The sequence below is a fragment of the Haliotis asinina genome, chromosome 11 (genome assembly GCF_037392515.1).
Source record: "Haliotis asinina isolate JCU_RB_2024 chromosome 11, JCU_Hal_asi_v2, whole genome shotgun sequence".
Classification (NCBI taxonomy): Eukaryota; Metazoa; Mollusca; class Gastropoda; order Lepetellida; family Haliotidae; genus Haliotis; species Haliotis asinina.
In genome coordinates, this window is record NC_090290.1 from 44,703,182 (window position 1) to 44,728,879 (window position 25,698).

At 38.8% G+C, this 25,698-nt stretch overlaps 2 protein-coding genes across 5 annotated transcripts; both read right to left on the reverse strand.

The window, feature by feature from the left end:
• Nucleotides 1-122: 122 nt before the first annotated feature.
• Nucleotides 123-7,365, reverse strand: LOC137255904 (acidic mammalian chitinase-like). 3 transcript variants are annotated; one of them, XM_067793492.1, is made up of 9 exons: nucleotides 7,208-7,365; nucleotides 6,298-6,394; nucleotides 5,378-5,744; nucleotides 4,834-4,957; nucleotides 4,264-4,388; nucleotides 3,268-3,403; nucleotides 2,126-2,293; nucleotides 1,747-1,869; nucleotides 123-1,356 (listed from the first exon to the last, which is right to left on the reverse strand). In XM_067793492.1, exons 2-9 carry the CDS (start codon nucleotides 6,353-6,355, stop codon nucleotides 1,153-1,155), a joined length of 1,305 nt encoding a protein of 434 aa, XP_067649593.1. In that variant the 5' UTR covers nucleotides 6,356-6,394; nucleotides 7,208-7,365; the 3' UTR covers nucleotides 123-1,152. The 3 variants fall into 3 exon arrangements, with proteins under 3 accessions (XP_067649593.1, XP_067649591.1, XP_067649592.1); XM_067793490.1 differs by having other exon boundaries at nucleotides 7,214-7,364; XM_067793491.1 differs by having other exon boundaries at nucleotides 7,200-7,349.
• A 3,722-nt stretch (nucleotides 7,366-11,087) lies between these two features.
• LOC137255905 (acidic mammalian chitinase-like) lies at nucleotides 11,088-24,160 on the reverse strand. 2 transcript variants are annotated; one of them, XM_067793493.1, is made up of 11 exons: nucleotides 24,033-24,160; nucleotides 23,696-23,829; nucleotides 23,311-23,472; nucleotides 22,838-22,930; nucleotides 21,872-22,235; nucleotides 20,414-20,540; nucleotides 19,969-20,093; nucleotides 18,745-18,880; nucleotides 17,169-17,336; nucleotides 15,444-15,566; nucleotides 11,092-13,065 (listed from the first exon to the last, which is right to left on the reverse strand). In XM_067793493.1, exons 4-11 carry the CDS (start codon nucleotides 22,896-22,898, stop codon nucleotides 12,913-12,915), a joined length of 1,257 nt encoding a protein of 418 aa, XP_067649594.1. In that variant the 5' UTR covers nucleotides 22,899-22,930; nucleotides 23,311-23,472; nucleotides 23,696-23,829; nucleotides 24,033-24,160; the 3' UTR covers nucleotides 11,092-12,912. The 2 variants fall into 2 exon arrangements, with proteins under 2 accessions (XP_067649595.1, XP_067649594.1); XM_067793494.1 differs by lacking the exon at nucleotides 23,311-23,472 and having other exon boundaries at nucleotides 11,088-13,065; nucleotides 24,033-24,096.
• Between the last annotated feature and the right edge of the window lie 1,538 nt (nucleotides 24,161-25,698).

Sequence of the window (25,698 nt, forward strand, 5' to 3'; positions counted from 1 at the left end):
CATATAATAACTGACTGTTATGAAACATTTCAGTTTCAACAACTAGGTTGTCTGTGGTATGGTACAGGTAGATGATTCATTAACTGTGTGTGTAAACTGAAAGATTAATAAGCACAAACGCATTCAGAGTATTTTTTTTTTTATTAAAATACATCCATGAAATAAAATATGTTGTTAATATGAAAATTGCACAATAATCTGAGTGAGTGCATGTGTAAATGAAGTTGGGACTTATGGCAGAGTTTACAAACTGACAGGGAATGACACACTTTATTAATCTATGTGTTGGTGGTTTATAAACTCAGTATTAGCTAGGTTTGACTTGGCAGAACTGTTAGAGGTAAATATCACAAAATTTGCATTCGCTGTTGGTGGTAAAACACCATATTTGTACCCAGTGTTCAGTATTTGATTGTATGTAAACAAGGCTGACAAAGGGTTCATGAAGACAATTCGTTGTATTTGCAGAACATAAAACATTGTCAATAGTTCACTCATTAATGTTATCATGATGAAAATCTGAATTCAAGCTAATGTGATTAACATAATAAAGAATTGAACAATGTATAAAGTATAAATATATATAAGTGACCTCATTTTGGAATGTGAATCAATGTAAAGGGACACTCTTCCAATAAAACCAACAGAAGTACCGGGTCATTTGTCTAACAATGACTTGTGAAGATCCTTTTTAGAATTGGTCTTCAGCAACCCATGGTCGGATGGTCAGCTTTGATGACCTGGCTGACATGTCATTGTATACCATAAGCACAGACTGATGCCCATGCTGTTGATCACTGGACTGTCTGGTCCATCCTTAATTATTTAGAGACAGCCATCAAATAAGTAGAATACTGCGGAGTGTGGCATTAAACAATAAATGAAAACCAAAACGAACCAGGAGACCCTTGTTTTAGTGTTTGAGTCGTTGTTAGCAAAGGGATACATGGGGAAGGGAACATTCCTGAGAGCAAACAAACAATTAAAAACAAACCTAATAAAACAGAGGCCCTTGGTTTAGTGTTTGAGTCTTTGTAGTCAGCAATAGAGGGTTTTTCCTTTAGATGCAAAGGGAAGAAAAATAAATGTTTATATTTATTTAACAAAAATGTCAACCCTCTAAAATTCTGATGTGATACAAGTAAGGTGCAATCAAACATTAATATCAATCTCCACATATTCTCTGAAAACATGGTCAACCTCTACATCTTTAATGGGTTTAAAATCTGCCACTGCAGCATTGATAGCTTTGAAGAGCGGCCATTTTGTTTTCCCATCACAAGATCCCCTGTAGTCGTCAGCATTGAGCATGAATACCATGGCTCCTCCAAACCCCTGCTGGAGCAGATACTGTGTCTGAAAATATTGCAAAGAGATGATGTAGTCTGGATAAATTTGTTTCAGGAATTACATATGATGACTAGGTTATGGTGTGCGAAGATTCCAAATTCTTTATAAAACCCACAGGGCAAGAGAAGTTAAGAAAAGAACTTGCCTTGACTTAGTTTCCACTTGCTCTGATTTTATGACATAATCATGATGATGTAATTATGAAAGAATAACTCAATATGGTGTTTGATGTTAAAATCTGTTGGACAATTTATTGAACAGTGAGAAATAGCAAAGAAAGATAACTATACTTTATTATCCTTGAGAAATTTAATGGCTGTGTTTTTGAGTATCCTTAGGTAAAGTAACGAGGGAAAATCATGATGCAGATTTGCGAATTGCCATGATGGTGTTTACCTTTAATGTGACGCTGCGAACGTTGTCGTAAGAGATCCACAGGTCCCCCTGGTACAAGTAGGGGACCATACTCTGGTCGTCCCACACTACGGTTGTACTGGTGTTCTTAATCAACTCACAGACCTGACATGTCAAAACAACTTATCAAGTTATTTCTGTGTGAGGAGGGGTGAGAGAAACAGCAAGGCTGAGTAAGATCAATAAAAACAAATAATATATGTTTTGAAACTGAACATGTCTCAGAAAACCCTCATGTGGACTGAAGTTGTGTGGTTGGACCCCCTAGGTCCTCCCCAGTGATTCATGCACTGTGAAACAATTAAAGCACCAAAAAGAGTGAGTGGTCTATGCTGCATCTCAACAGACCCTGTATACTTACTGTATTATACCCAGGGAAGTCCCCAATGCGTCCAACGCCCTTAGCCAAAGAGTAGATTCCATGTGACTTTTCATCTACCAGCGTGTACGTGTGAGCGTATGTGGGAATTCCGGTCATCACCTGATTCTTCCTCATTCCCTGCCGGATCCACTCATTCGCCGACCATACCTAATGTGTGTCAAATTAATTTATTACTCGCCCATTGAAGATACTGCAGTGTAATAATTTTACGGCAATATTACACAAGTGTAATACCGCTTGACGTATGACATCAAAATGGTTCAAAGTTGTGACGTCACAATGCTAATGTAGCTGTCACAGTTTTACTAGACCTTGCTTGACTTGCTGAAAGCTGAGAGTCCTCACTCTGTAGGCGATTTCGTCGCAGTTTCTGTCAATTTATGTTGATGATTAATAAACAGAATACTAAACTCGCTTCCGTGAAATACCAATTTTATTAAACTCGCTAAAGATTTAGTATTAAACTCGCTTTCAATCGTTTGATACCAAATCATTAACTCGTTTAATAAAGATTGTATTACATGGAAGGTTGTTTAGTATCCCCTATTAACAAAGCTATCATTTTATCAGTGAGTGAGTGAGTGAGTGAGTTTAGTTTTACGCCGCTTTTAGCAATATTCCAGCAATATCACGGCAGGGGACACCAGAAAATGGGCTTCACACATGGTACCCATGTAGGGACTCGAACCCGGGTCTTCGGCGTGACGAGCGAACGCTTGAACCACTAGGCTACCCCACCGCCCCATCATTTTATCAAAATAATGACAATAATAATAATACAAATCATGCATTGGCCTGTTTGAAAACGTGTGTCTTCAGACTGGTTGTAAAAGAATCAAGAGAGTTCCATAGGACTGGGGCGGTATGCTGGAAATCGTTACAGTAAAACACAGCTCAGCTTGTGCCAGAACCTTCAAACATGGAAGAGTGTGTCTTAAAAAGTCACTATATATCATTTTGTGGAATTTTCTTAACACAGAAATAATTTGCTTGAAAGAGTTCTCTCCCACCCCATCTCCCAAAATTTCTAATAAACATGACATTCATATCTCAGCCTTTTTTTCAAACAGATTGAACAGAGGAGAATATTTTTCACTCAGGACCCACAAAGTCAAACATACAAAGTATCTGTTTTTGAAGATGGTCCTGTCCAGCACATCAGTTCCGGGGTAGAGGGGGCTGTTGAGGCCAGTGAAGGGAAACAACTCCTGGTACAGGTGCATGTCGTAGGTCATCACGTTCACAAAGTCCACATACCTGCCAGGAAACAAACACTGGATGACACCTTCACTGGTTCAGGGCAGACCACACATTCAAACTTCAACTAAGATTTGCAGACTTAGTCAAATACCAAATTCCACAGAATCAACCTTTAAGTTGTTCTGTGGCTCAAACTTCAACTAAGTTCTGCTGACTTAGTTGTCTACTGAATTCCACATAATCAACCTTCATGTAAGCCCTGCAGACTTAGATTTCCACTCAGATACATAAATACACTGAACCTTCATCAGTTCAGTCTTCATCTGCATCTGCGATGAAGGATGCCCTATCAGAAAACATACCAATAAATACAAAAAGACACATTAATGCAGGCTAACACTGAGCTTGCTTATGTTTCCAGTTGTAGAAATTATCAACAGCACCCTGAAAATAACTGCCAAACCACTCGGTGGCTCTCATGAACTGGAGCCAAGCCAAAGCCCTCGGTCAACTTCCCAACATAAAGAACCTGTGAAGGTCTGGGATGGTAAAATAGGCCTTCAGCAACCCATGCTTGCCAAAAAGGGCGACTATGCTTGTCGTGAGAGGCGTTTAACAGCATCAGGTGGTCCTCGCTGACTTGGTTGACACATGTCATTTGTTCCCATTTATGCAGATCAATGCTCATGCTGTTGATCACTGGATGGCCTGGTCCAGATTGCCACCACATAGCTGGAATATTGCAGAGTGTGGCATAAAACTAAACTCACTCACCAACATAAGGACAATTTCTGGTGTCCTCAGCCTTGATACTGGTGGATACTTGCACAGAAATGGAGAAATACGTGTTTTTCTATTTCTGTGATACTTGCTAAAATTTAACCCTCATTCTATCACCTACTATCATTAATACTTACTTGGCTAGTTCAGCCACCTCATAACAAGAGGTGATCATCCCCTCCCCAGCACTGACGGCCATGGACAACATGAGACGACTTCCGCCATTCTGCTCCTGGTCTGCATCAAACATCTCCCTTACAGTCTGTGAAGACAAAATCCAGTTATTTCAACAAGACAATAGTGGGTGCACATTGGTGTGGGTCTGGTGTTGCATATTCATACTTGTGGGGGAGGGCTAAGATATTTTTAAAAATCTGGGTCCCAATCCATGAAGTGTTTGTAACATTACAACCTGTCGTATCTCTGCAGTTTATCATAGGCTTACAAATCTCATAGTGCTATGATGGCGTTGTGGATTGGTACCCTGTTCTTGAAAAATATTTGAAAGTTTATTATTTTTCTTAGCTTTTGATTAAACTAATTTCATTTCATGCTGGAAAGTTCCGAAGTGTGCCTGGCTCTTTCCCTAAAAGAATGGGTTTGTTGTGTATATTTTAAAGTGATGATAACAAAAATTAGGAAAAAAACTCAATTAGGAAGTCGAGGGCTGTGTCCTGAAACCACCTATCCAACCTAATTATTCTGACCTTCACAAGCAGGGTGAGATTGTGTCTGCGAGAAGTAGGGTGGCCAAATGTGGGGAATTCCCAGTCCAAATCCAGACCATCGAAGCCATACTTCCTCATCCAGGGAACTGTGCTTGTGGCAAACCTGGGCACAGAAGCTATATTCTTATGTATAAATCCTACATGATCAGAACACTAGAGGTTCTCATGAAGCACAGTGTTGAGGAACGAGACTCAGGGATTATAAATCTACAACATAAAATGTTCTGGATTCAAGAAAATACTTTCATATATCATAAAATCGCAATGGTACTTTTCAGGTAAAAAAACTTGATACTTACACTCTGGGATTACAGAACAATGCTTTTATTGTGGCTTACATTTTCTCACTTTCAATAGTTTGAAGCATCAGAATTTGTTTCAAACATTTGTGACAAATTAAGATTAAAGTTAGATATTCTGTAATAAAACTGTAACCCCACCTCCAAAACATCAAGTGAATTACTCCCTTAAGCTTAAGGAGATCCTACGGTTTAACACACAATGGTGAAAACCTGTATCTTACTTTGTCCTATTTTCTTGGGTGTTTAAGACCTGGGAAAAGTTGCCTCCATTGGAAAGCATGACTTTCAAGGACGGCTTCAGTTTCTTCATAGTTGCAATTTTTGAGAAGTAGATGGCTTCATCTGACACGTTACGAGGTGTCAGCTCTGCATCCATGATGAATGTCGTCAGGAAGATGATGTGTGAACACAGAGACACATTCATCGCTGGAGGCAGTGGGCTTGTGAATGGTTGGTGATCCATATCAAAGTAACACACAATGTTGAATGTGGAGTTATCTCCCCTCGTTTGTTGTTGCGCGCTACCTCTCTTTAACTGGTAAGAACTGAATGAGTATTGTCTTGAAATACTTGGAGAGGCAAAAACATCTGTGAACAGAGATTTCAAGCTAGTCAGGATTTGATAAATACTTCCTACACCTGTACGAGTGAGTGAGTGAGCAAGCGAGCGAGCAAGGGAGTGGAGTAGAGGGTGAGTGAGTGAAGTGAGTGAGAAAGATCACCAAAAGCCTATTTACGATTCCCTACATGGGCATTATGTGTGAAGTCCATTTGTGGCATCACCTGCCGTGATACTGCTGGAATATTGTGCAAAGAGGCATAAAACCTTACTTACACACTCACTGACTCATCAGTGTGCAAAGTCAAACAGGAACCAGTTGTTTGACTTAAGGGTCAGATAACTGTCACATTTAAGATTATTTCATTTATTGCTTGTTCGCTTTGAAGTGCCAACCAATAAAGGTACCACGCAGAATTGTGTATTAGTTTGCTAACAATACCCTTCCACACTACTACTGACTTGATCTGACCAATCTTCATTTATCTCTTTAATGTCAAGACCCAGTGGGGAACTTAACAATATAAGATGGTCATATGGCCTTGTAGTAAGTGAGGGATTACTGTAGAATTATCAGATCACCTTGGACACCTGTCAGGATGCAGGTGATAACTGCAGTGAGAGCAAGTATACTCCTCATTCTGGTCTAGTGTTGATGGGGAGTATTCTGTCTTCAAATCTACAAAACAAGAAAAAGATTCAGACAAAAATAACAGGAAACAGATTTTTCTAGGATAGTTATTTGTGCTACCCTCCAGGGCCTCGTTTCACAAAGCTTTCTTGAGCCTAAGATCTCGTAATTTTTCTCGTAGAATTCGTACCTCTTTAATACAATAATGGAGGGACGAATGCTACAAGAAAAGTTACAAGATCTTAGACTTACAAGAGCTTTGTGAAACGGGGCCCAGATATGTTTGTTTTGTTTGTTTGTTGATTAAAACTGTACTCAGCAAAATTTCTGTTATTTGACCCCACTTGACTTTTTACTCAAACCTTTCAAATCTACCTTTGTCAAAGTTCATGAATACAATGATTGTATCCTAAAACTGCTGAATCAAGATCTCAGTTTTACATAGGATCGTCTAGTGCACACATTGAGATCAACACCACGTAACACATTTCCCCTTTCAGTATATAATCTGCATATTTCATACAAGGAAGTACATATTTGTCTAAAATTTCAACTCTGACTCGTTCTTGTGTTCACAGGAACCTCTGAAATACAGCAGTCTCACTACATGCCCCATTGAAAGACAGAATAAATATACATCTCCTGTAGTATACTAGTTGAAGTCACTGTGTCACGCTTTTGGTCTATTGGTCTTTTTAGAGAAGTGTGGATCATAAACGTATGATATTATGTACAAACGTGTGTAAGTAATACCCTGTTAAACCATGTCATTTGAGCATGCAGACTTTTTTCAGTTATTCAAATCTTGCTTGAATTCTTTTGTCTGACAATATATTAGATTTTATCGACGTACTGATTTACCCCAACCTGTGGTCTGATGTGTCCGTTGCTATCTCCTACCCTTGTGACAATGCCGGGTGAGGCTATCAGCCATTGATTTACAGTTTTGACAATGGGACATTGAACTCCGTCACATGGGTAGGTTTTGTTTACAAAGGGGGACAACTACAATTATTATTGAATTTGATACCACACACAAAAAACCTTTTCACTCTAACTCCACCTTAATTGATGCGTATTTCGTTTTACTGATACTGTAACGTAAATCCTATTGCAACTAAAGATAAGATTCAAAAGAATCACTACAAAACAATACTTCTGAAATTAATTCAGTTGGTCAACAAATATTCATGTATTTTCTCAAAAGTTTTTGGAAATGAATTAGCACACGTTTAATATCGTACTAGAGTGGTTACGTAATTTTTGACAGCCTCTTCACTCAGTTGTCTGAAGAGTAAGAACTTAATCCATTTGCACTTTCACAAAGAAATATAAAACATACACTATTTAAGCTCTATTTTTATACCAAAATACACTGGATATTGTTTTGTTAACGAAAAGGCAAATTCATAAATTGGGAACTGAAGATTACACATAAGTATGAGCATTGGAGGTGAATAAAGAGTGAGTGAGTTTAGAAATACAGTTCGTTCTACCACCATGTATAGTGTAATAAAGCACACTTTCTCCCTGAACTATTATAGTTAAAGCACGATGACGCTTGTGACGTAATGCAAAAAGGTTCGATTACGAGGGACCAGACTGGAATTGAGCGGCGACGTCAACACATTGTGACGTAATGCAAAAAGTGCACATTATCGTCTGATAAAGTATTGTCGGCGCCTTTGATCTTTTGCCGAAGCATCTTAGAATTTAGTTTCACGCCGCTTTTAGCAATATTCCAGCAATATCACGTACATACACACAGGCACGCACACACACGTAAATCAGTGCATGAGAGTACCAACTAACACTGAGACTATTGCCCAGACTGTCCCAAGCCATCAAAAGGCACCAGTCATAACTAGACTTGTCTGTTGACAAATTTGGTGAAGAAGGATCGTATGGTTTTCCATATTTGCTCCAGGAACAAGCACTACCCTTGCCCTCTGCATGTACAGTTGTTTTGGAAACTGTACGCTTATTTATTTTTAAGACTGAGCGTTTAATGTTATAAGCACACGAGCCCATTTCATATATAATTAAATTCCCTTCGGAATCTCCGTGTTTTCTGGGACGACAATTTCCGTAAAGATACCAAATTTTTAAAAAATCGTTGCACGGTGCTTTTACCGGTGCGGATAGTTTTACCGTTTAAGATTTGTTAACGCACAACGAAATTTCGGACAACATTTAGAAGCGTCTGTTTCCAACTCCTCCAGGAGCTCCTTTCACAAAGCAACCTTTACCAAGGTTAACCTTTACCCCCATTCTTTAACATTGCGCTAAGGTTACCCAAGTCTAAGGTAACCTTAGTGCAATGTTAAAGAATGGGAGTTAAGGTTAACCTTAGTAAAGGCTGTTTTGTGAAAGGAGCCCCTGGGCCGTAGTTTACTTAGTGGAGGGTGCACTTTTCACGTTTGAGGCTGCGACCATGGTAGGTGAGGGGTCACGTTCCCCTTGCTTTTTTAAAAAAATATATGCCCTCGGATGCAATTTCCTGCTTTCCAAACATAAAATTACTCCACTTATGTAATGTCCAGTTTTGTATAAAATAGTATTTATTTCGCTACGTTTGACCAGGTATAATCTACAACTGTATATAGTCTCCCTGGTTTGACCAGGCATAATCTACAACTGTATATAGTCTCCCTGGTTTGACCTTTTTTTAAAAGGGGTTTCTTAAAAAAGGTTCTTTGTTAGAAATTATTGCATCTGTGTATAATGTTCAGAACTAAACTTTATGAATATGTTTAGACATATCTGAATATTTGCAAAACATTTGTTCAGTTTTTAGTATATAGAATAGATGTTTGGTTACATTAAGTTGACAGTCCAGAAAGTGCACTTGAAATTAACATCATGTACATGCTATCTTCAGGTTTGTTCAATAGTTTGGAGTCATGTGAATTGAATACAGTCCTTTTTCTCAATCTTTTGTTAGTTAATTATCATTAGGTATTGGAATTTTATGCCTCCAGTTTATAGAGTTTGGGTTGTCTATATATCATGGCTCTGGATTCCTTATTTTATCTATCAGAGTGAGTTTAGTTTCACGCCACACTCAGCAATATTCCAGGTATATGGTGGCGGTCTGTAAATAATCGAGTCTAGATAAGAAACTCCAGTGATCAACATCATGAGCATCAATCTGAGCAACTGGGAACCGATGACGTGTCAACCAAGTCAGCGAGCCTGACCAGCCGATCCGATTAGTCGCCTCTTACGACAAGCATAGTCGTCACCTTTTATGACAAGCGTGGGTTCCTGAAGACCTATTCTACCCCGGATCTTCATGTTGATCTGATGTTTTGATTATGATCAGCGTCTTATTGAGTAATACATGTTAACTAGTTTTCGAGTTGACTGCTATTCATTGGTGTGCTTTTGAGCCAAACGACTATACCTACATCAGTGTTGCCAACACACCCAAATTTCAGTCAGACAACTGGTCTGTAATTCTCAAAAGTTACCAGACCAGTTGGAAAGTTGCCAGTCCAGAATTTTCTGAATTAAGAAAAATAATAAGAAGGTAAATAAGTGCAGGGAAACTGCTTAATGTATTCAAATCTGCTTCAGTTAACCCTCTGATCATTATACTCAAAGTGAGGTTTGTCCACGACCAAGTTGTGCAATTTCTTTAAACTAACCCTCTCCCAAAACCGGGCAGGCAGGAGTTTGCAATGCTACCTAGATGACAGAAGTCTGTAAATAACTCAGACTGGACCAGACAATACAGTGCTTGACATCATGAGCATCACTGAAACATTTAGGCGACAATGAAATGCATCAACCAAGTCAGCAAGCCTGACTACTTGATCGGCAAGTCCTCTTACTGCTGGGACCAAGGAATCTCCACAGCCGACATCCTAAAAGACTGGGGCCTGGAGGTCTCAGTTAGAATTGATCTTCTTCAACACATGCTTGCCATACAAGGCGACTATGCTTGTCATACACTGTGACTATGCTTGCATACAAGGCTACCATGCTTGCCATACAAGGCGGCCATGCTTGCCATACAAGGCGACCATGCTTGCCATACAAGGCGACCATGCTTGCCATACAAGGCAACCATGCTTGCCATACACACCGACTATGCTTGCCATACAAGGTGACTATGCTTGCCATACAAGGCGACCATGCTTGCCATACAAGGTGACTATGCTTGCCATACAAGGCGACCATGCTTGCCATACAAGGCGACTATGCTTGCCATACAAGGCGACTATGCTTGCCATACACACCGACTATGCTTGCCATACACACTGACTATGCTTGCCATACAAGGCGACCATGCTTGCAATACAAGGTGATCATGCTTGCCATACAAGGCGACTATGCTTGCCATACAAGGCGACCATGCTTGCCATACACACCGACTATGCTTGCCATACACACTGACTATGCTTGCCATACAAGGCGACCATGCTTGCCATACAAGGTGACCATGCTTGCCATACAAGGCGACTATGCTTGCCATACAAGGTGACTATGCTTGCCTTACAAGGCGACTATGCTTGCCATAAGACCAGACTAACGGGATCAGGTGGTCAGGTTCAATGACTTGGTTGACATGGTTCACTTGGTTCATGCTGTTCATCACAGGATTGTCTGGTCCAGACTTGATTACTTACAAAACGTCACCATGTAGCTGGAATATTGTTGAGTGTGGCGTAAAACTAAATTCACTGACTCGCTCACCCTACGAGACTGGAGGAGGCAAGAATGGAAGATCGTCATACAGATTTGGTTGTTAGATCATATTTATTATTGACAGATCACACATCAAAATGTGCAAAATCTTACAACAATATCTGGTACCACAGAACAAATCTTCATAAATGGTTAATATTTAACTTTACATACATATAAACATGTACATGTATATATATTGCCCAATGATCATTTACTTCACAATAACAAATATAAGTTAGGAATATATATTTACAACATTATCATAAAATAAGTAAAAACATCAAGAATACAGTGTCTATCCTAGATCCTTAAAAATACATCATAGTAAACACATGTTTTCGACCAAACATTTATTTATAACATATTTCTTTCTTAGCTTAAGCTCTGCTTTGTGTGGAGAGGAAGGTGAGCAGTTGCTTCCCTTGAAAGACAACAAAAGAAAGCCACCCACCACTTGCACAATTTAGTTCAGCATTAAAGAAAACAGATATGTGAATGAGCTTTTTGGCAAGTCAAGACATTTGGTCGGTATACCATGCTATGAGTTGAACTGCAGCATTTTCCCTTCAGTTTTAGTGTAGTGAAATGCAATCCAAAAATTCAGCATTTTTGGTTTTTGTGCCATAATCTTATTAACCTATTTAAATATTTTCTAAATTGTCTAAATATTGAATAATTTTGTCAAACTTGATGCATTTCTGTAAGGTTTAGCTCATGTCACTTTTCTGCATTATGATCATTTCTCATACACTAAAATGGACCAAACAGAAGGTAATACATGCCGTACCATAGTAAGAGTGTATGGTTGCAACCTTATAAGCAGCAGAGACCATATAATATATATATGGTCTCTGTAAGCAGTGAGCAAGTGAGTAAGTTTAGTTTTACCCCACTTTTTAGCAATATTCCAGCAATATCACAGTGGGGGACACCAGAAAATGGGCTTCACGCACTGAACCCATGTGGGGAATCGAACCCGGGTCTTCAGCGCGACGAGCAAACGCTTTAACCAGTAGGCTACCCCCCTGTCCCCTTATAAGCAGAGTTGCCAACCCCAAAGTGTTGCAAATAGTAGTTTCAACGTTAGTACTTAGTAGTTTGACCATAACATTAGTAGTCAACTAAATAACAAAATCATAATGGATTCTTAGGAAAACTTAAAGATATTACAGTCACGTGTTTAAATTATTTCCGCCAGAACTAAATGTGTCAAATCACTAAGGTATTGAAATCAGCTTTGCTAAAATTACGTTTGTTACTTGCAATCATTCCAGTTCAAATATGTCATTAAATTTGTTGAATGAAGGTATGCGAAGTCCAAAAATGTATTTCATCAATGAAACTATATTTTTTTGTCGATACATCCAAATATTAATGCATTTTATTCAAATTTTGTAGGATTTCTAGTGGAATCGTATTGGTGTAGTTTGAAGTTAAAATTCGTAGAGACTATGATAGGTTGTATAAGACATGCAGGAGGTCCTTAAAACCTCTTGCAGTAACTCTGAAATATTACACATAAGACACTTCTATAATACATGTTTTCACTCAAACACTGCATATTGGTAAAAATGGTAAAAAGTCAGTCAAGGGAGGTAATAAATTTATCCTGCTGTGCTGTAGATGCATCCGTGGTATAGTGATTCACAGTGGAATGTATACGGAGCTATAGAGGATGGTACCTCAGTTAAATGAACTGAACTTTGAATGTTTACCACAAGGCTAAAACAGTGAAACCTGCCTACACCGGGTAATCCAACTTTCTGGTCCCAAGTTTAACAGTAATTAACACAAACTGAAATGGGTATATATTTACATGTTTATCAATACAACATAAATAACAGAGGACTTTGATGATAAGATTAACTATTCTATGTTCTATTTTTCTGGTAATCTTTAATAGCGGCAGTGATAGCTTTCAACAGTGGCCATTTTGTCTTCCCATCACACGTTCCTTTGTAATCATCACAGTTGAGCGAGAAAACCATGGCCCCTCCGAACCCCTGCTGGAGAAGATACTGAGTCTGAAACAGAGACATGGGGGATTACATAATTCTATATCTCATCTCACATATTAATGACACTCTGTGATTGGCTAAACACTCTTCTATTGTTTTCCATGTACCCCACTTACAAGTGAGAAACATTTTCTATGTACCCCGCTGGTAATGCCTACTTGGTGGTAGTAATTCTTGATCTCGAATAACATTTAATCATGTTATTATGATGTACAGAAATTACAGATGTTTTGCAAATGCAAATCGATGGAAGGGAGATAACTCTAAATCTGTTTTTCTTGTCTGCAAAATCTGGCAATGGCTACAAAACGATTTGTACCCATGCTTCAAACATGAGGTGTTTGGTAAGTTAAATTCATGGGGCGCCAGGCTTGTGATCAAGCAAGGTTGAGGTGTCTGAGGTTACACCTGTGACTGGGTGTAAAAACCTTGGAGTCAACTTTGTGTGAAGACTCTTTAAGTGATGTCACAATCCCTAGTGTACAGTACACAACACTGTGCACTTAAAAGAACCCACAAATTCGTTGGTATATGACCAGATGGTGGCCACATGTGCAAACACCTACAGCAATGTGCAGTAAAGTTGGACAAAGTACTGTGACTATGTGTCCCAGTCTACCCAGCTGTAAACTGGGTACCTTGTTGGGATGACAGAGCCACAATAAACTTGGTGCGCCTAGTGGCAGCATGATTTGCATACTCCCCAGAGAGCTGAAATTGATAATACAATGTGACATAGAGATCGACATCCAGTGATCAAGGGAAACAAATACCAGCCCCTTGAGCAAGCACTATTTGCATGGATATGTGTGCTAAATAAATATCCTATAATAATAATAATATATATATATATACATATACACAATATATCCTAATCGTAAGTATAACCCATTCATGGCGTTGTGAATGTGGACACATATATACTATCCCCAAAAAGAAATGCATAGGTGATTTATATTTTTAAAAATCTATTCATTACTTATTTTGTCCAAACCATTGTCAAAAATATGTAACAAAAGCATTGACAACATGATTTTACACAATTGCACAAATAAAAATCAACTTTACCTGAAAATTTTGATTTTGATGAAATTAAAATGCATCACCAAAATGCAACAGAAATCACCTTGCAAACATCATGCACTGTCTGGCAATGAAAATCCAGATACTTTCAGAAATTGGCATTGTTTTGAAGGCGTTTCAAGGCCAAATCACTATGTCATGTCTCGACTCTGCGACATGGAAAATCACCATTGAAACTATGAAAGAATGCACAACAGAGATTACCAATCTTCTGCTGCCAGGTGTCTGAATGTTAGTCTGAGCAAGGTATCATGGCTTGCAGCTCGTTGCAACCAAACAGGCATAACAAATGACCGTCCCCATATGACCGTCCCCATATGGACAGACCTTGAGTTACTACTGTAGCCGAGGATTGATACATCCAGGTACTACATTTGCGTGATCGTACTGTAACGGGTGAGAGCACAGCAGCCAGGATGCTTTGACTTCAGAGGATATCCGGTGAAACTGCATGGACCAGGTTGAAAGAGATTGGTATGAGAGCCAGGGGATCCTATGTCGGACCTGTCACTGTTACATCATCACCATCATGCTCAACATCTACGTTTTCCAAATGCATCCACTTGGTTGTATAAACATTACTTTCCTCTAAACTGGTGTAAAAATTCATGCACTAAAGTCTATTTCTGGATGATCTATACATTGTTTGAAAATACATTTTCGCAACAGATTACTTGCCTATGCGTTTCTTTTTTTGGGATAGTATATTTCCTGATAGTATTAACAATAGTGAGTCAATTAACAACACAATAACCACCACTGCTGAGTAACCAGTTGCTGTAACTGTGAAACTGTAACAAAATAACTTTACAAAAAGTTTTCACCATGTTGATTCATCTGGACAATGACCAGCTTCCTCATAACTGTCAAAATATATATACAAGTGCTGACCATTATCCTATCAGGCTTTGATATATTTCATTTTGCATATGATGCTTTGATTAATGTGACCCAAATTCTGGCAGAAATATGTGACTAAACATTTATTACCCACCAGTTAAAGATATTACCATTTAATAATTTTACAAGGTCAATACGCATTGTGAAGTAACATCACGTGATGCCGTACGGATGACATAAAAGTGGTTTACACTTTTGACGTCACAATGCTAAAAACTTACGGTCATTACACTTATTGAATTTTCAGGAAGGAAGTACTTTGCTCAATATTATTTTTCCATGTTGGGACACTGTTTAGTATTCTCTATGTACAAAATAAAAGTTTAACTCCCCTGCCCCTCTGCTTTGGCATTCGACAAAACCAACACTATCTAGAAGAAGTGACAGATCACATGGCTTACCTTAAGTGTGACACTGCGAACATTGTCATAAGACACCCACAGCGCCCCCTGGTACAGATAGGGGACCTTACTCTTGTCATCCCAGACTACAGTTGTACTGTTGTTCTTTATGAGTTGACACACCTGAAGTAGCAAACATTTAAACTGACAGACAAAACACAAAAACAGACAGGACATTCTCTTTAGTTTGAGGAACCGTGGAAACTAGAGCTGTGACACTGGTAACCTGGATGTAATATGTCATTTTTTCATGAATAAAAGCTTGTACTCTCTTTGAAGATTTAGATATAACTGACAGTCACCAGTTTGGAATATAATACTAGTACATAGCTGAAATATTGATAAACTCAAAATCTTTGCCTCCAAGGTGAAGAATATATTGCCGTCCCTTCCCAACGTGATGTCAAGAATTAACATGAAGGTATCTGGGTAGAGCAGTGTAAGTAAACTTAGTCTCAGTACTATTTGTTAAACTCCACTCTAAGTAAACTTAGTCTCAGTACTATTCGTTAAACTCCACTCTAAGTGAGCTTAGTCTCAGTACTATTCATTAAACTCCACTCTAAGTGACCTTAGTCTCAGTATTACTCATTAAACTCCACTCTAAGTGACCTTAGTCTCAGTACTATTCGTTAAACTCCACTCTAAGTGAGCTTAGTCTCAGTACTATTCATTAAACTCCACTCTAAGTGACCTTAGTCTCAGTAAGGTAACCACTACAGAGGTGTAATGAAAAGCACTGAGACTAAGTTTACTTAGACTGCCACATAGAGTATGGTAATAGGGGGTGTGGTACTAGACCTAGTGGAAACAACCGATTGCAAGGGCTGTGATTTATGGCCTGTATAACACAGTAAGCTGCGGCTCCTGATATGACAGCTGTTGCGGCTCCTGATATGACAGCTGTATGGGTAATTGTTCTTAAAACTTGGTTCTAACTCAAACAAATGGCACACCTAATGGACCTGGTTGACAGGCTCAGTGGCTTGTAATGTCATCATAAACCACAGGCATAGAATTGTTGTTCTCAATGTCAATCATGGACACTATTAGTTACACGGCATTTCGAAAGGTCATACGGGCCTGTAAGACACTTGTAAATTCCATATTTCCTGAGGTACAGTCCCATACACCCTTTGAAAAGACTGCGTGACAAATTTATTACACTTAAGACCTTGTTATTTAGCTTATCGTTAAACAAAAATATTCAACCTTGGGCAGGATGAGACGCAAAACATGATATTGCCTCAATGGTCATAAAGGGAGTTAACTCAGGATGGCTTAGATCATGATAAAAATGATCAAATTTGAGGGTTTTTTTAAATGACAAGTGGAATACAGAAACTATATTTTTGGATATATTTACTGACACAAATAAGAAATTATGGCAAAAATTTTGTCGCTCAGTTTATACTCATAACTGTATACACTAACTTTAAAATTACAAAGCAATGAGCTGTTTGGCAGCCACATTCCATCTAAGGTCAATTTCATTCCTACAACCAGTGTAGTGCGTCACATGACAGATTTGATGGGGTGTATGGTTCGTACACCCTGGCACATTCCTCCACATGGTTTTGAATGCTTTGGCTATTGACCAATCAGAATTTGACAAATTTATCTTAAGAGTAATAAAGACAAATACATACACAAAGAGAAAGCTCACTGTATTTGAAGTGTTTTGAGCAAGGCAGTTTAAGGCTGAAGGTGGTCATAAGGACTTACATCAAAATAATTCAGGAAATCGCCAGTTTTCCCTACTCCTGTGGCAAGGGCATAAACATCATGCCACTCTTCAAACAAGAGGTTAAAAGTATGAGCATATGTAGGTATGCCGGTCATCACTTGGTCCCTCCTCATTCCACCTCGTACCCATGCCTCTGCCGCCCACGACTGAAACATACACAACACAGCTGATGTTGTGGTTACGGTGTGAGCGACAAACAAAAATACATGTGTGTAGATTACAATGATTAGAGACCGTTCTTAATTAATGCCTCGGGGATGATGATTTTTTTTATGGAAAAGCATGTACAATGTGACTGACCCACCCTCCTCCCCCCACCCCACCCCTACTAAAATATATGTACAAACTAGGTGACGCCCCTGCATGTCATGTACAAAATCAATGTTGCACTCAGCAGCATTCAAGCTATTTGAAGATCAATTCTAACTAGGATCTTCATGGGTTCTATACAATTAGGAAAAATGACTTTTATCAACCAGTGCTCTGTTGTCCAAAACAACCTTAGCTAAGATCAACCTTAAGCACTAAGGTTAGAGTTACGATCTCTTTAAGAAAAAGATATGCCAGTTGCACAAAACAACCTTAGCTAAGATCAACCTTAAGCACTAAGGTTAGAGTTACGATCTCTTTAAGAAAAAGATATGCCAGTTGCACAAAACAACCTTAGCTAAGATCAACCTTAAGCACTAAGGTTAGAGTTACGATCTCTTTAAGAAAAAGATATGCCAGTTGCACAAAACAACCGTAGCTAAGATCAACCTTAAGCACTAAGGTTAGAGTTACGATCTCTTTAAGAAAAAGATACGCCAGTTGCACAAAACAACCTAGGGCAACCATAACTTGGACTCCAGCCTTAGCCGTAACCTTAATCTGTGGATGCCGAGTTGTTTTTTCAGGCGCACATTTTCGTAAGGTTTGAAAAGTGAACGCTGTGCGAGAATTGCGCTAGCGTGGTCCTGGATCTGTGCACGGCTAAAAATTACAACAATGTTGACGTGTGACATCACTACCCATGACCGATTTCTTTCAAAATGGCGGCTTCGCTGACAAGGGTACGTCGGATTTTTCTAGGAGTCTTGCCTCGATTCAGGGATCTTTTGTACATAAATATGAGATGTTAGTAATCAGAATTATTCTGACTATCTGTGTATTGTTATATGTTTTTATCGTTTACACCGTAAATGACGGAAGAAGCCAAAAATGCCGATAAGTACCGTTGCCGTTCTGCGTGATTTTGTGTCAGTCATGGCGTCCAGCTGCACGGAAACTTTGACAGTTTCTTATGAATCATTAAATGATTTGTATAGGTTTTTAATTTGCTATTTCTTGCTGCGATACTCTTCAACTCAATATTCTAAGCGTACTGAGTCATTGTATGCAATGATTACACGGCTGGATGCTGTTGACCTTAAGAGATAAGGTTGTTTTGAACAACGTAGTACGGGTCATCCAGTCTGATCACCTAATCCCCTTTGTCTCTTCATATGACAACAATGGGTTGCAGAACAGAACTCCATCCCACAGAGGTTTAGCAATGACTGGATTGGAGCTTACAAATGTCAAATCTTTGAAAACAGTTTCATCCAAGACTTCATCCCCGTGAAACAGTGGACTGTTGTGACCTGTCAGGGGGACGACTTTGTTGTAGCTGTGGAGGTCATAGGTCATCACGTTTACAAAGTCCACACACCTGCAGGAAGACATATGATACATAACTTACAATTAAGTGTTGGCCTTTGTGTTTTTGGTATATGCAATTGCAGCTAATTCTTCTTCACTTCTCACGTGTTGTTTACTTGTGCTAAGCATCTCATTAAAATCATTTAATTCGACCCATGAAGGTCCGGGGTAGAATAGGCCTTCAGCAACCCATGCTTGCTGTAAAAGGCGACTATGCCAGTCATATGAGGCAACTAACGGGATTGGTAGCACAGGTCATCGGTTCACAACTGCACAGATCGTTGCCTATGCTGTTGATCACTGGATTGTCTGGTCCAGACACGATTGTTTACAGACTGCCACCATATAGCTTGAATATTGCTGAGTGTGGCGTAACACTAAACTCCCTCACTCATTAAATTCATCATCAATCTCACTGAAATTGGATCTCCTATTTTGATAAATAATCTGATAGCTGTGGTTGCAGTATCACTGTGCAGTTCCTTATAAATGGTTTGTCATGCTCCACAGAACTACTCAGTAGTTCGATTGTATGTTCGTGCCTTTGTTCATGAGTGATGGTGGAGGGTGAGAGTGAATATTACTTCTTCAATAGACTCACCCTAAAACAATTTCCTAAGCAATTCCAAATTTGGGGCATAGTAAGTCCAATTTAGGAGTACTACAACTTCACAAAAGATACTTATTTAGTTTCTGGTGAAAACAATATTTTGTTAAATTGTGGTCATCATTACATACTGTATTGAAAAGCTAGTATATGTAGCTTTACCTCATTGACTGTATACTTTAAAAGTCATTGTATTTTTCGCACCTCATAATGTCAGAATGTGTGTGCATATATACTGTTGTAAATAACAAACAGAACAGTAAATTTGTAAACATGAAAAATATGAAAAACATAATAAACACAAAAATTCCATGCAAATGAGAATCTCATAACTGCCAATACAGTGGGTGGTTCTAAGTAAGATGCATGCTAACAAACCAAAAACAATCAGGGTTTGAGCCCAAGATCTGTCACACCATACTGATACAAAACATCCCAGCATCTGTGCCACCTCATCTGACTTGACTACTTGTGACTAATATGGCACCTACTTGGCCAACTCTGCTATCTCATAGATTGGAGCCAGCATGTCATAGGCTGCACTGACCGCCATTGTCAGTAGGAGGCGGTCACTGCCATGTTGTCGAGCTTCAGCTTCAAATGTTGCTCTGATAGTCTGTAAGCAGATTAGACAATGGTCAGGCATTTGATAAATATAGTGGCACTGGGTAATTAATACACAGCTTTAATTGCATTTGTAAAAGACTCAATCTGGAAGAAATACAGTTAACTGAGTCGGTCGTAACAAACTCTGAGGAACCATAAGGGCGTGTCTAGCTTAGAATCAGTTTTAATAAGACATATATGGGTACTGACCCTATTCTAATACTATATAAAAGGAATAGAAAGAGAGTACTGTCCATAGACCTTTGGGGTAGGTTAGAGGTTAAAGCATTGGCTCGTCAAGCCGCAGACTGAGTTCTAATTCAACTATACCTGTGCAACCAAGGTCAGGTTGTGTTTCTGCTCAGCTGGAAGACCATTCCATGCTGGGAACTCCCAGTCAAGGTCAAGGCCATCAAAACCATACTTCCTCAATAACGGCACCGCAGTTTCAGCAAATCTACATCAAATGACATGTGATACCTCAACATGAAAATTTTAATCTTGAGTCTAATGAAATGATGGAATTGTGACATAATGCATGCATCAATACTTTGTGTGCAATGTATTTTGTATCCCAGTCCTGCAAGTGTTATATGATTCATATCTCAGTACAACCTTATTTTTTTATTAACCTAACATTTTTGACTTAAGGCACTTGCATTATTATCTGCCTGGTTTCCTGGGTTTGCTATGTAAATTTCAATCTGTGATAAGAAGATTAGTGCCAAATATATTACAGATCAGGGCCCCATTTCACAAAACTCTCGTAAGCCTAAGATCTCGTAACTTTTCTCGTAGCATCCGTAGCTCCTGTGTTACAGTATAGGAGGTACATTGGCTACGAGAAAACTTACGAGATCTTAGGCTACGAGAGTTTTATGAAACGGGCCCCTGGTCATTGAACATCATTATAATTGATCAAAAGTGTATTTTCAGTCATTATACATGGTGATGGTGATGGTGATGGTGTTTATGTATTTTCGGCAGTATACAATGGGTATAAATGAGCTGTAATCATCAAGAAATTCATCAAATTTACCAAAACAAAGATACGAATGATATTTTATTAATGTGGTTGTTCAATTCCATGTATCATGTATATGATTTTTAATATCAGACTGAATGCAATATTAATATTTTTATATCATGTTTTTCAACCAATCAGATTACTGAACACAGTGACTTTTGGTTTACAATGCAATATTAAAACACTTTGCTGTTGCAAATGGAGCCTGTGTCATCGTTCGGTTTATCTTCAGTAATGACATGTCTGCCAAAATTTTGCAAGACATAAGATAAAAATTAACACAAGCTTACAGTTTTCAAACAAGTAGAGGAAAAACAATTTTATGCCTGTTAATACTGACATATGAAAAAACAACTTCCACTTTATTAAATCAATACAAAAATAATAATTCATTGTCACTATAGTATTTATGTAAACATGGAATGAAACTTTCAAAATTTCCCACTAGACCACAGGACCAGTGAGTCGACAATAATTAGTAGTCCTGTTTGTGCTTCACCGTTTTCTCCAAAACAACATTCGTAGATTTACTTAACTGTCATTACAAAATTCACTGGCGACCTGGATTCTGCAAACTTTCATTTAGTGGTCTGGATGACTTTTTACTAGTAGCGGCAATAGGGACAATATGCATACTGCATATAAAACCAATCAAGTGACTAAGGAAAAAATATGTCCCTGTTCCCTTGCAATGGTTAAAATATAAGGAAACAAATTGTAACTCATATAAGAGAAATAAAAGTTATAGCTATTTTGCTTACCTGGTTCTGTTTTCTTGTGTATTCAAAACCTGGGTAAAGTTGCCTCCATTGGACAATAACACCTTCAATGATGGTTTTATTTTCTTCAAAAGTATGACTTTATTGAAGTATAGTTCAACGTCTGTCTCATTTTTCGCGGTTACCTGAGCGTTCTTGATAACTGTTCCGAGAAATATTACATGGGAACAGAATGAGACATTCAAATTTGGAGGAAGAAGTCCTTGATAGGGTTCTCCAATAGAGTAATAGCAGACAAGTGAGAAAACAGAGTTATCTCCCCTGTCACCGTGATTAGCGTTATTCCCATTTTCCTCATATCTTTCAAGTAGGTATTGTTGGGAAATGCTTGACATAGAGACAGCACCTGGAAATGACGATGAAATAATACAGGAGGACTAGATCTGACTAGATCCATCTGTTGAACTTGGTGTTATCATTAAGAAATGATACAATTAAAATTCATGACCGTTCCAATTACATCATATCATACACCAGTTTGACCATGATGTGTCCGCCTTCACAGACAGTATCTCCTCTTTAAAACAGATACTGTGATTTCAAGTCAATATTTTGAGGTCATATTTGGTGCAAATTATTTTTTAAAATGTGACAGGAAGTTTTTACAGTTGTCAGAGACCATGGTCTCTGCAGTTGTATATCAAACAACACATAAACGAAAGTTGAATCATAAAAAATCTACTAGAATGTCTAGTGGCTCCAGTATGGCATGGCTTACAGCACTGAAATATATATTGGTTGGGGCAGGAAATGGACAGATCCCTAGAAAGGATAAAAGGATATTAATAAGTACTGATATAGCAATATACGTAAAATAGGACACAATGAGTCCAAAATAATCAGGTCTCCTCTCTACAGAACCTGATGATTTCCTAAACTACAAAACATTGTCACCCTTCTTCAACTGAATAGATAAATGCTTGCTACACAATGCAGTGATCATATTACCTGCCACCAGAGTCTGTAGGATCAGCAACACAGTCCACATGTGCAAACTGCTGGTCTCCATCTTGCTGATGTTTACTGATTTCACTGTATGATCTGCAAACAAAATGAAACTGGCTTCTACTAATTAAGTACAATTTAAGGAGAAAGAATAGTTGGACACAACAGATTATCGCTGTCGCAATAGTAATGTTGCAATATACGCAGTATTCAGAAGTTGTTCCACCCTCAATAGTCTGCACTAATCCATCCATCCACACATGTGCGCACGCACACACACACACACACACACACACTCACACACACACACACACACACACACACACACACACACACACACACAGACATGTTAATGTAATTATGTAACAGCGTTGTTTACACTGGTTAATATTTATAATTAACATGCATACAAATATCAACGTTGTGTTATCGCTCTATGACTACAGTCTACCATAGAGACATTGAAACAAATATACCTAATGCAGCCCACGCCAGTCTAGATTGAGTGGCAGTCGGTGTGAGGAGCTCGAACCTGTTGGTCACACGTAGTCGCCCAAGTCTTTCCGTAACCTTTGCAGCAGGACATCAGACTCGCCACAACGTTTATCTCAAAGCCAATCACGGATATACGAGCCCTCCTGATCGCAAGTTATGAGTTGAAATTAGATGAGGGGGGAAATGTGAAGTGTTGGTCCCATCATCGATTTTTTTCAAACTTACCCGCAGTTTATTTTTGTAAAGTCATACAATTTTGATCGACATGGAACTTCGATCACCCAGTTTCTTTCATAATAAATAGTAACGAAAAATTACAGTACCTGCAGCTCCAAACTTCTGCCAACACGGCTTCAGTTTACTGACCTTTCACATGAAGCCACAAAGCGCAAACAAACAATCTGTGCCCAAGTCGATGGCCGCGATTGGTCCAACATGAGTCATAACCTTCGCGATCGTAGATTACAAGGACGCCATCGCTGCTCTCGGCTACACTTACCCTACATCAAAACATAAAAAAAAATCATTCGTTGAAACTTGTGCGTCGATGGTACACCTGTCGTCTGCTTGTATACATTTTCCGAGCGTAGTCATAACGTGACCTGCGCGTCACCCGCGATGTTCTCGTCAAAATATTAACTATGAGGAATGTGAAAAGAGCCAAAAAGACTTCTCATTGAATCAGATATCTCGCGGTACTTACCGTTGTCGCTATTTGTCGCTACAAATTTAAGTTGGCTGTTGCTTATCTTTCTTTCTGTCACAATACATTTGGTACACAATCACAACTCGTTGGAAACGAACGCAGCAGTCCTGATTACCTCGTTTCACCTGGAAATCCAAGCAACTCTGTTATCGCTATTTTCTTACAATATATGACATGCGGTAAAAGCAAATGAGGGTGTCAAACATTTGCATAGACATGCAACGAATCTAAACAGTTTTTATATCAATTTATTTTTTTATGAATTTTATTAGGATCAGTTGGTAATATCATCATATTTTTATCCAAAACGTCTTCAACTTCTATTTATTTGGACTCAAGGTAACACTAACCTAACAAAAACATACTTTAATTGCCGCCATTGCCGTGCCATACAATTTGCTACCGTGTGCAGTGTGAAGTTGCACGTACGTCTGTTCCTGTTATAATTGTAGTTCTTAAATATGCAAATGACCTAGCTCATATATAGTTGTGTACAGGATTACTCTTGACGAAGGTTTGATTCGTGCAAGATGGCGCTTGGGGTCGTACAAGTTTCAAATATTTTCAGAAGTTACTGCGTAGTTGAATATTTTAATATTTCTCCGATTAGACATGACACACCAATGAAATAAATGGAGCGATGATATAGAGTTTACATATAATTTGCATATGTAAATATAGCCAATTATTAGCGTGGTATTAGCGCTGTGCCGACGTCTTCACCGGCCGGCGATAATAGAACCCCAGTATCACTGACGTATTTTACAAAGTTTGTGACAGACTTTAAAGAAGACGGATCCGTGTCTTTTACAGTTTTGTCAAACTGCTGGTCGACTTGAAGAGTTGAACATAGACACCATTTGTCTGAAGCCCAAAAGAGTGGGCGTATGTTTCTGTTTCCGGTGAGGTGGCGTTTCCGAAGGTTGCCGCCATATTTGCTGTTCCCTTTGCTCACCTTCATGTTGTCCAATTAACGCCGCTTTGAGCAATAGTCTGAACATGTGTAAACAACCGATTCTGGACCAGACCATGCAGTGCTTGACATCGTAACGATCGAGCTATTCAGTTGATACAATGGCTTGTCAACCAATCAGCGAGTCTGACCATCTGATCCCGCAATAGTAACCCTTACGACAATCATTGTCTAGTGAAGATCAGTTGTAAATCGGATCTTCATGGCTGCTGCCCTTCATCACAGAATTCACTCACTCACGACAAAATTAGTGGAAGTAATAGTAACAGTTATCGTTTACATTTTTATCAGTCTTGTAAATCTAATATCCCCTCCCTTCTTGAATTTCATGTTATGTGTGTATGACTTCTAACGGAACAGTAGGAACAGTATCATTTACATGTACCTAAAATTCCATTTAGAAAAGAATTGAAAAAAATAGTGATAGTCCTCATACGTGGCGCTCATGTCCATCCACATTGCCTTCTCACGGTGCTGTGTAGATAACTATCCCCTGTCATAGAACACCATCGTAGTTTTCCCATACTTTTCCAAATGTGTCCACCTCGGTACCCGAACCTACGTGCCTCCACTTGGGATCGAACCCGGACCTTCAGCGTGATAAGCAGACGCCTTACAGCTGCATTATTGCGCTCCATGCCTGTGTTACTACTGGTAGATAACCTCTATCGTCCAGAAGCCGTTCAACAT

What these genes read in the sequence shown, in the direction of transcription:
- LOC137255904 (XM_067793492.1), bottom strand. Translation starts at nt 6,355, where the DNA reads ATGAGGAGTATACTTGCTCTCACTGCAGTTATCACCTGCATCCTGACA. An exon ending in ATCTCACCCTGCTTGTGAAG is followed by an intron (nt 4,389 to 4,833) that starts GTCAGAATAATT and finishes TTGTCTTCACAG; the next exon opens with ACTGTAAGGGAGATGTTTGA. An exon ending in TTCGCAGCGTCACATTAAAG is followed by an intron (nt 1,357 to 1,746) that starts GTAAACACCATC and finishes CAATATTTTCAG; the next exon opens with ACACAGTATCTGCTCCAGCA.
- LOC137255905 (XM_067793494.1), bottom strand. Translation starts at nt 22,898, where the DNA reads ATGGAGACCAGCAGTTTGCACATGTGGACTGTGTTGCTGATCCTACAG. An exon ending in ACCTGACCTTGGTTGCACAG is followed by an intron (nt 20,094 to 20,413) that starts GTATAGTTGAAT and finishes ATCTGCTTACAG; the next exon opens with ACTATCAGAGCAACATTTGA. An exon ending in GAGATAGCAGAGTTGGCCAA is followed by an intron (nt 18,881 to 19,968) that starts GTAGGTGCCATA and finishes GTCTTCCTGCAG; the next exon opens with GTGTGTGGACTTTGTAAACG.